Source organism: Apaloderma vittatum, unplaced genomic scaffold, assembly GCF_000703405.1.
Source record: "Apaloderma vittatum isolate BGI_N311 unplaced genomic scaffold, ASM70340v1 scaffold18331, whole genome shotgun sequence".
Lineage (NCBI taxonomy): Eukaryota > Metazoa > Chordata > Aves > Trogoniformes > Trogonidae > Apaloderma > Apaloderma vittatum.
This window is the reverse complement of record NW_009700968.1, coordinates 1-10,778: the sequence shown is the minus strand read 5'-3', so window position 1 is coordinate 10,778 and position 10,778 is coordinate 1. Positions and strand designations below refer to the sequence as shown.

The following is a 10,778-nucleotide window of genomic DNA, read 5'->3' as shown; positions in this document are numbered from 1 at the left end:
AGAGCCCCGTTCAACCTGACCTTGAACGATTTTAGGGATGGGGAATCTACCACCTCTCTGGGCAACCTGTGGCAATGCCTCACCACGCTCACCATAAAAAAAAATAATCTTTTCCTTGTATTATTTGAGAGTTTCCACAGGACTGAAAGTATCAAAGGAGGAAGATGCTTGTTCCGCTGTTCCTCACAGCCGGAGCCCACGACGCTACCTTGTGCAATGTGCTGTTAAAACCCACTCTGGCCATATCACCTGCACTTAAAATTTCTGGAATGACCCTCCTACGTCTCTCTTTCACACAGCCAAAGCCTACCAAAGCCAGGATTCTCAGCACACGGTTGCCGTGGCCTTCCCTGCTCCCTGCTGGACCACGGCTGTCCTGCATATTTTATTTATTTTTTTTCAGTTGAGCCAACTGTCACAAGGGATCACTTGCTACAGATGATGCGAGTCGCTGCAGTCCAGAAGTGAAATGTCCATGAGAAAATAAATTCCATCTTCACAAAGGAACCCTGACATTGTGCAGAAAACGCACGCTGGGGCTGTGCACTGAACAGCTAAGGGAAAAAATGAAATATGGAACAGCAACTTAACACTTGAATGCCATCGACTCTTTGCCCTGAACTGGGCAACTGTCTCTGGAAAAGGCAGCAAAAACTTAGGACGATTATTCAGAGGAGTGGGACTGGTGGAACCAAAGCCACACCAGTAGCTTATTGTGCCATTGCTACCTTTTTGGTTTTAAAAACTGAACTGCGAAATTTGGATACTGCTGCGTTAGAATTTTCTGTGCCGATTTTTTCCCATTCTTTTTCTAAAGCAAACTGCAAACCATCCCCAGAAATTCCATCAATGTCCCTGAATAATGAGAGAATAATGAAGAACAAGAGTAATTAAGTACAGCGTATCCGCCTTCGCCATTTCAGCTGGGGAAGGGTCCAGCACCACCCTGTGCCGGGACTGCTAGTCCGGCAACAGCAAAGAGTTGGAGGGCAGCCGGCCAAAGAGGAATGAAAAGATTCAGCGATCTCGTATTTCCACTAAACAGGTACATTCGTTCATTATCTCTCAATATTATCCATGTGCCTCTTCCATCTCGTGACTCGCGGGGTATTTTGCATTCCTACTCTCTCCTGGGCCAGGCAGACCAGCGCTGCTTGGGCTGGTTATCCTCACCCCTCTAAGCTCCAGCTGTAGAGTCAGCCAGGAGAGAAGTCCAGCTCAATTCCAGCCAGAAACAGGCCAGGATATACATTTAATTCAGGAAATACCCCCCCCAAAAAAACTCTACTGCACGTTACAGGCTTCCAATTCTTCTGAAGCCAAGCTCTGACTGTGGCTCTCAGGCTGCTCAAAAGCCTGCCTGCCATTCCAACACTGCGGCACCGCGTGCCACGTCCTACACTTCCTTTACCCAATAAATGGAGGAAAGGGTGCTGTCATAACTGGGTTTATAACCAATCTGGCACATTTGCACAGTTTTCTTCTTTAATCTTGAACAAGGTTTCCAGTGGCAGACTTGCCAGCAGATTATCATTTAACTCCTGAGAGAAATTGCTACGATACGAAACCATACAGGTCCTCTCTCACCCCGTACTGCTGAAAAAATACTGACAAGTCGCCTGTGGAGCTTCCCCACGTCCCTCATAAAAAGCCAATGTAATATTAAACCTACGTTGTTTGTTCTAGTTGTTGATTATTTTTCTTCTTCCTCGGAGGCTTCTTCTTCTTTGGCTTGTTGGCATTCTGATTATTTTGTTTGCTGTTCACACCAAAGTGTCCTGCTGATATATCGCTTTGCAGAAGGTTAACCAAAAGGGGACTCGTGAGCGTCACATCTTTATTGACAGGAAAAACTGGATTCTGCCCACAGGAAAGCTGATTCCCGTTGGGCGTCCCGCTAAACCCCGCAGCGAAAGGCAGCCCGTGGCCGGAGAAATGACTCCCTGAAGCATTGCTGTTGCCTTGCATCGCTTGCATGTGAGAAGGCACCATGTTCGGCTGCTGCACGGGAACATCGGGTAACATCTGCGTCAAGTTCACGTCACTGTTGGTCGTCGTGGCGGTATCCCCAAGTTGCTGAGATAGGTGAGGCCCAGGCCCGGAGGGTCTCAAAACTTGCCCTTGAATGCCCATAACCTGAGCAGGATTGCCGTTCCCAGGGCCTTGCTGCGCCATCATCTGCCCGCTGAACTGCACCATGTTGCCTTGCATGTTCGGGGTTGGTCCTCTCATCAGCTGAGCTGGCCCCGTCATAACATTGGACTGGGTTTGGGTATTAAAAGGCTGTTTATTGCCTTGCATCTGAGGGGTCATCATCTGTTCCATCATGGAGTTTTGCTGCAACAAGACCTGGCCCTGAGGTCCCATCATCTGATTGTGTGGAGACATCATCTGTTGGCCCTGCTGGGGAATCATCTGCTTGGGTGGGGTCATCCTTTGGGGAGAAGGGCCGAGATTTTGGTTCTGCGGCGTCACCATCATTTGGCCTTGCGGCATGAGCTGAGTTCGAGAAAGTAGCATCTGGTTTTGAGGGTTCAGCGATCCCTGAGCCTGAATATTTACCATCTGTCCTTGAGAGGACACGATTTGCTGATGCATCCCCATAAGCTGAGACTGTGGTCCTTGCTGGGGCTGCCCCTGCATGTTGCCCATGCTCACTTGCGGCACCCCGCTAGCACCAGCCTGCTGGTTGTTCATATTTCCATGAAGTCCCATTAGATTGGTCTGCATCATGTTTGGCGGGCCATGTGGTGCTTGCATCTGATTTGGAGGAGGTCCGGATCCTTGGCCACCTTACAAAAAATAAAAAAATAAAAAAAAATTGCCAGTAAGAAACTAGCTGAAGCGGTAGAATAGTTTTCGCGACTTTTGACACTGAGTAAATACTCCAAAATTGTTTTCCTCCCTTTTCAAATGAACCAGAATACCTGAAATATTTGTGCTGCTTGGATGCAACGCTTGATGTTGACACATTAGTTGTCAAAACAGAACATCTTCACAAAATAAACACTTAGACTGGTATTTCCTGCATATCCCACTACAGAAGACATAACAGAAATATAATTTCAGCTGTCACCTGTACATAAGTTTGAAAATCTTCCATAATCGCACCTAACTCAACAGAATAACTCCTAACAAAAATAAGCTTCAAACCCTGACTTTATTTTATAATGGGTTAAAAAATAAATACACATGGATTACTGCTGAAATTACATTATCGGGGTATCCTTAATCCAGATAAAATATTAATAATCAAATTGTTAAGTGGAGACATTTGTGAACTAAAGATTTAATTTTTACAGGACTGACTGTAAGCAGACTTCCAAAGCTTTCTGTGGAATTGAGAAATAATCTTTTCAAAGCAGAGTAAAATTATTTTGCTGTGCCGCTTCTATGATAATAACACTTTTGTGTCGTATCTTTCTTAGCCCTTGCCTCCATATTTCAGCGCTACTTCCATTCAATTCCTTAACAGACAGTTCTGGCCCCTGCAGCCCCAGCTGGCTTAACTCCCTGTCAATGACCTGAGTGTCACGTCTTGGTGTGTGTTACATAAGTGGGGGTGTAATTTTCTGCCAAGAGAAGAGGAGAAAGAGGAACACTGCATTCCAAACCCACCTGCGTGCTGCACGTTTTGGCTCGTCTGCAACTGCGGCGCTCCGCTGTTCCCCGGCGTTCCCGGAGCTGTGGAAGGCACCGGACCTTGCATGAAGCTCTGGTTGGCCTGGCCAGCAGGGAATCCCGGCGGGAGGCGCTTGGGCATTTCTGAGCACGCGAGGCATTCCTGAGCACGAGAGGTTTCTTATTAGTAAGTATGGAACAGAGGAAGGGGGGGAAAAAAAAGGGAAAATCTACACTTAGACCTTGATAGGAAGAGTACCTTTGAGTCTGGTTACAGGTTTAGGCAGAAAGTGGGTTTTGCCAATACAGAAATCACTGAAGACGTTTGCAGTTCTTATCTGTGCCGTAATCCTGCCTAACAAGCTGCTCTGACTCAGTTCAATCTGCTACTTAAGTACAAAACTTACCCCACAGACAAGGCGAAAAGCTCATGTAGGACTTTTTCGAAACTAGAAATGAAGGTAACAGAGTTTGCTGTTCTCTCCACCACTGCATCTCAACTCTAACCACGTATCCAAACACAAGTAACTTGCTCTTTTTCTTACAGCGACGTGCTCCTGTCACCACGTCCGGCCATTACACAGCGGGTTCGCTCTCGAAACAACTTCTCGACCCAGAGCGGGACGAGAAGCTCACAAGACAGCAAGTCCGGAGCCCAGAGCGGCCGCTCGCCCAGGCAACCCTGCGGTGCCCGCTGCGAGAGCGGCAGCACACACAGATTTAACAGAACCCACCCTTTTTTAACTGTCAAACCAATGATGTCACAGACCGAGACCTGCCCTCCCTTATTTTTCTGACCCGCAGCCAGAATTTGACTTTGGTTTCTTCTCCGGGTACAGCTTTCTCGCACACTTCACTGTGCTGCTACTGTTAAATTAATCTTCATTTTGTAATTCACATTGCAAGATAATCAAGTTTACAGGTCAAACAGCAAGGCACACCTGCAAATACGGAACATACACCCCTTGAAACATCACATCACCAGACTCCAGTTACAGTTCTGCTACGCTTTCAGGAAAGTTTTGCAAGCATGAGTGCTTGAACTGAGAAAAAACAGAAGTGTTCATTTGTGCTATTCCAAACGTAATATAAATTCTGATTCGCTAAATTAACTAGGTGAAATGGAAAGCAATTGAATGTAAACATTTCCATCAAACCTTTCGAAGCAAGAGAGCTTAAAGATTGGAAAAAATCAGTCATTACAAATTGATTAACACACAAATTACAGCACGGAATGGGCATGCACAGAAGCCAGGCAGAAATCTCAGCAAGTGGAAGCAACACAGCTTCACTGGAACCAACAGCATCCCGTCTTTTTCCATCAGCTGAGGATCAGCTGACAGCGGGATTACTGACTTTAGCAATAAGGTCTACAACGAGTCCAAATAACATACTTTGATAGATTATTTGCGGTGTTATTTTTAACTCAAAAAAAACCCACGTAGGGTTTTGTTTGTAGTAGGTTTACTTAGAAAGAAAGGAGGATTACAGAGGTTGTACTATCTAGAGGTCAGGGCTAAACTACCTAGAGGAGACAATTCCTGACGGGAACATATGGCTGGGGGGGGAAAAATGTAGGGTAAAGTGACTACAATAAATCATAAATAATAAATAACTGCTTCCAGATGGAGGCAAGATAAGATATACCGAGTATAGAGCACTGGCAGATCCTAAGAACAGTCTGGAAGAGGAAAATCTTGAAATGGCGACAATTCACCCGAATCAAATTCATCTGAATTCAAAATGAGACCCATGGTACAAACAGTGAAAACAAGAAGCTTTTCCAGGTCAGCAAACCAAGAAATGGCTATTCCTGACTGCCTTGTGGGCAGATTTCAGAGGTACAGAGTGAGAATGCAAGAAACTCGAATGCACAGATGTGTATGTAGATGGACAAAGAATATGGCTCAGATTTTGTATGTACAGAAAGAAAATATTTCAAAGGCTTAAGCAAGAGTTTGTGTATGTGAGAGCAGCCATTCAAGAGAGAGATGAACAAATGAGTGAGCAGAGAGAAGCCCTTCAAGTCTGGCACAGAATTACAGAAAAGTCAAGGGGAAAAGACACCAAGGACACAAGAGAGATTTTGGGATCGACAAGTGAAATTCTTTCACTGTTAGAGATGAATTCTAGGAGTAGTAAAAGATGTGAGTGTGGATGTCCAAGGAAAAAACTAAAGACAACACAGTCAAAGAGGAAATAAAACCTTGATGTCTTTACTTTAGGAGTACAACAGCATGGAAATAATAGCTCTTTTATATGGGAAGAAACGGATGACAGATCAAGACAGGCTCCATACATCCAAGATGTATTCAGGAAGATGCAAAATAATGCCTCACTTCTGCAGCAGAAAAAGTAAAGGGTGAGAGGAAGCTGAAGAGGGAAAGAAAATGTTCCTTTGTTCTCATTACACTTTTCCAAAACAAATCCTCCCCTCTGTCCCCCAAAGAACAACTCCAACACAAAACAGAAAACCCCACGTCATCTCTGAATATCTTCAACGTGCTTAAAAGCAACAGAGGAATTGTCAGGAGGGCGACTGGCAGTCACAGCCAGCGACTTCTGCCTGCAGTGGCACTGAGCCTGCCCTTAGGCTGTCGCTGTGACGCGGCAGGACCGAGCCCGGCAGCAGAAATGAAGTGACGCCGCTGCCAATCCACCCATACCCACTTTATCCTCAACCCGTGCCTTTATTCTGCCTTTCGAAGGATCTTTTTCAAAACTATCCGCAACATTAGCTCCAGCCATTTCTACGTTTCTTTTCTCGTTAAAATAAAAGAAGGTCTCCGTACTTCTTACCTCCTAAACCAGGGTGTAAACCTTGCGGACTTTGGTTTTGCTGCTGCATCACCATGAAGTTGGGGGGTACGTTCCCCTGTTGCACCATAGGATTACGGCTGGGAGAAGTGACAGGCTGCTGGAATCCCTGGGGAAGGGTGCTACTCTGGGCAGGCCTTGGTCCCATCTGCTGCTGCGGCTGGTTAACTGTCGGAGATGATGCAGGAGATCCCTGCTGGAAGGAGGAGGGAGAGGAAGCAGGAGACTTGTTGGTCAGGTGGGGTTGTTGTAGCGGTGTGGGAACCCGTGAGGGCCCTCCCTGAAGGCTTTTCATTTGAGGAGCAGTAAACTGGCCAGGATTGCTCATTTGGGGAAAGTTTGAGTGAGCCTGGGAAGCTTGCTGGCTTCCAAAAGGATATGGAGGCGGAGGATGAGCAGGAGTTTGCACTGTTGCTAGAGATGGTCTTGCTTGAAGCTGCTGCTGCATTTGTCCAGGCAACGGGGCCTTTTTCCAACCCTGGTTTACTGTCAGTGTGCCCAACGTTCCCTGGGTCGGAGGAGGCTGAAGTGCTCCAGAAGGAAGCTGGTTCCAGCCAGGGGGAACTGGAACCTGTGCTGGTGAAGTAAATGAAGGTCGAATACCCTGCTGGGGCTGCTGATGTGGCTGGGGAGGACGTGTCTGCAACTGCGTCTGCTGCTGTAGCTGCTGGAAGTTGGCCGAGTTCATCTGCCTGTTGACAGGAACTGACTGCATTGAATGGAGCTGGGGAGCTAAAGATCCAGATGGGTGACTTTGCTGCTGGATATTTAGCCCAGATAAGAGTGGGTCCATTGCATCTATTAAAATAGCAAAGAGAAGTAAAAAGAAAAAAAACATAACCTACTGTAGACAAAACCCAGCCCAAAACACAAAAGGGTAAATTGCTTGCCTGCATTTGCTTACTCTGCATAAAAATTCACACTCCAGTGTGCCAAGTTCTCCAACAGACAGAACAGGCAACGCTCTTAGAAGTTTTCAACACGTTTGGGAATCCCAAGAAGCCAGGTCTCACCAATTTATAACCTGTACAATACGCACCACAGGTCCACAGCACTGGTTGCTACAGACTAGTTGAAGCCTTCTACACACTCAGAATTGCAGAAATCATAGAATATCTCAAGCTACAAGGGACTCACAGAGATCACTGAGTCCGACATCCTGCTTCTCACAGGACTACCTAGAACTAAACCGTACGACTAAGGGCGTCGTCCAGATGCTCCCTGAACTCTGACAGGCTCGGTGCCGTCACCGCTTCCCCAGGGAGCCTGTTGCTGGGACCGACCACCCTCTTGGTGAAGAGCCTCTTCCATGTCCCATCTGAACTTCCCCTGACGCAGCTTCGTTCCATTTCCTCGTGTCCTATCGCTGGTCACCAGAGAGAGGAGCTGAGCACCTGAGGGAGGTGCAGGCTGCGATGAGGGCACGCCTCGGCCTCCTCTGCTCCGAGCTGAGCAAGCTGAGCGGTCTCAGCCGCTCCTCCCAAGTCTTGCCCTCGAGACCTTTCACCCCCTTGTTGCCCTCCTGGACACGTTCTCGTGGTTTGATGCCCGTCACACACTGAGGTGCCCCAGCCCACCCCTGGCGCTCGTGGTGGGGCCGCACCAGCGCGGGGCAGAGCGGGTCAACCAGCTGGCCCTACTGTGCTCGAGGCAGCCCAGCTCAGGGCACAGCTGGCCCTTTGGCTACCAGGGCACGCTGCTGACTCCTGTGAACTTGCCATCGACCCACATCCCAGATCTCTTTCCGCAGGGCTGCCCTCCAGCCTCTTGTCCTGTACGTATAACGCCCGTCAGGGCTATTATCCCTACCAGTTAAAAAAGTGCATAACGAGGAATTAAGGTAGTATCATAAACTAATATTCCAAGAATATTTAAAAAGTCTATGAAAAATGGTGTCTGTGGAGACCGAGAGAAGGTGGCAAGCACCGCTGACGGCAGGACAAGGAACAACCCACTCTCTTTTTTCTGTAGTCTCAAAACACAAGCAAGTTGTACGGCCAGAAATGTGAAGAATAAACTCTAAACATCCCCAATCCTTAAACTTCTAGCCTACCTACCCCTCCTGAAAAGCACTCGTGCTCAGTTTGGTGCAGTTGCTTCCTACTGGAGACATGTGCTTCGTTCAGCCAAGCCTTCTCCTACCTTTCCCCTAAACATAAAGCCCAGTCACAACAGCTCTTCTGCAAAAACACCCCGGCTGCTGCTCACTGCGGTCGATCAAAACACCAGGCAAGGTGGTGACTTACTGGGCACCCAAAGGATTTGAAAAGTTTTACCAGACTAATGGGGGCAAGGAAGGTTCCACAGAAAGAGCAGCTCCTGGAGCGGGCAGGGGAAATACTCTAGGACAATTCTGGAATACTCTTATGGGTACACGCTCAAGCGTGCGTGCTGAAGAATAAAAATTCAAGAACATTTTCAGGTCAGTACTGTGACTAGATTTTACCACCTGGCTGTGAGGAAGGCCGAGGTGTTCTTGGCTGCAGCTCAGCACTAGCACCACTTGCCACCATAGAGGAGGGCACATTTCCACTCTGGGACATCATGACAGCTGCAGCATTGCTCATTCTTATTATACCTTAAAAAATAAATTAAAAAAAAATTATCAAGTCTTGCAGTTTTTATGTAGAGAAGAATTTTAGATTTATTTATTTTTTACAAGAAAAAATTGTATTTGTTAATAAAACATTTCTTTAGACTTTAAGAATTGTTTGTCCGAAATAACCTGAGGCCACTTATCTCTAAAAGCTTCGATTCGCTGGTATAAACCAAACAAGTTAAGGTCAGGCTGAAGCTTTTCATTTAGCACCAAACCTTTCAAAAGGCTGTAGAAGGAAACACTACCGACTCATGAGCCATTTGAGCCTGACTTGCCACTAAGTTACAGATGGTATCCAGGCTGCACAGGTACTGAAGTTCTCCCAAAATTTGATACTAGAAAGTAACTGAGGTGTTGTAAGAGACAAACGTTTTAATGTTTTACTTTTCTGTTTCAGGATGCTCTTTCACAGAACGGCTGAACACTGCTGACCTGTTGGTTACGCTGTTTTTTAACACTACTTGCACTTCCATTGTTGACCTGCAGGCAGGAAAGGAAGCCCATGACCACCACAGTGAAGATCAGCCCAGCCCCTTTCATAGTAAACCTTTCTTTAAATGCTTTACATTCTTCATGAAGCACAATGATTCAACTACTGTTTAATCAGGTCTCTAGGGAGGTGAGATGTTCCTTCCACTCCTTTTCATCAACAGCCACACATGGGTCTTGTATTAACTCTGACCAAAATTGCTCCCAGTTTTTCTAATTGCTTTAAAATCTATTTGCCAAGATACTAATTCGTTTATTTTGCCTTATGATTCAGCTATTAAAATAAATTACATAGTAAATTCCTTTAACTCTCCATAAAATCTGACTTGTGCAATTAAAAATGACCTATCATGATATACAACGCTCTAACATTGTACAAGGGGGACTACACTCCTCTCTAAAAATTAATTCTCTATGGTCGGGTCTAGGAGTTTATCAGAAAATAGAGAAACGAAAAGCGACAGTGTCCTGTCCTTCCCATAATTAGAATGGATTTAATCTAAAAGAGTTTATTACTGTACACTGAATAAAGTTCATTTTCATAAAGGTAGCCAAACAGTGAACTCTGAACCCATTTCAAAGGGAATTCATTACATTAGACTCATCTGCTTCACCAGTCTTTACGTAAAAAATAAAAGAAAAAACCACCAAAACAAAACCTCAAACCACCAAACCCTCAAAAAAACCCCCAAACAAACCAATCTGCCTCATCCAAATCACTCCAAGGTTTGTGGGACAAAAAGCAGCCAACGATTCAGTTTACATAACGTGGGACGTGGTTTGACAGCACAGAAACAAGAACACACAGCAATTAAAATGGCAATTATTCCGCTATAATTGGTGCCATTTTATCCTTAGCTCAGCAACAATTTTTGAAGTGTATAAAGCTAAACGAACGAAACCCAGAGGACTTTACCTTGCCCCCCTTGCATGGGGAACCCCGTTTCCATCCGCACTGAGTTGCTCGCTCCCAGCGGCCCGTTGATCCGCACATCTTGGCTTCTGTTCTGAGCCAAAGCTAAATTGATAGCACCTTCCCCTAAAAGGAAGGCACAGTTCGGGTGAGACACACAAAAGCAGCATGCAGACATTTTCAAAAGGACAAGGGCTTTTTCCAACCTAAATGATTCTAGGATTCTAAGGAAATCAAACTCCTGTGAGGGGCGCTTTAGATGGAGAGCTACGGATCACACCACCCTTACTCTCTGGATTTCAATTTTACTGTCCTGGGTTTAGCTAAAAACTCAGTCCT

General features: G+C 46.0%; 1 protein-coding gene across 1 annotated transcript; it reads right to left on the bottom strand.

Moving 5' to 3' along the window:
* Positions 1–1,672: 1,672 nt before the first annotated feature.
* LOC104269611 (nuclear receptor coactivator 6-like) lies at positions 1,673–10,565 on the bottom strand (the record flags this gene model as incomplete). The annotated part of the gene is made up of 5 exons (XM_009878976.1): positions 1,673–2,792; positions 3,619–3,765; positions 6,421–7,236; positions 8,888–9,016; positions 10,443–10,565. Coding segments are annotated over 5 exons (2,335 nt in total), but the record flags the coding sequence as incomplete, so codon positions are not given.
* Between the last annotated feature and the right edge of the window lie 213 nt (positions 10,566–10,778).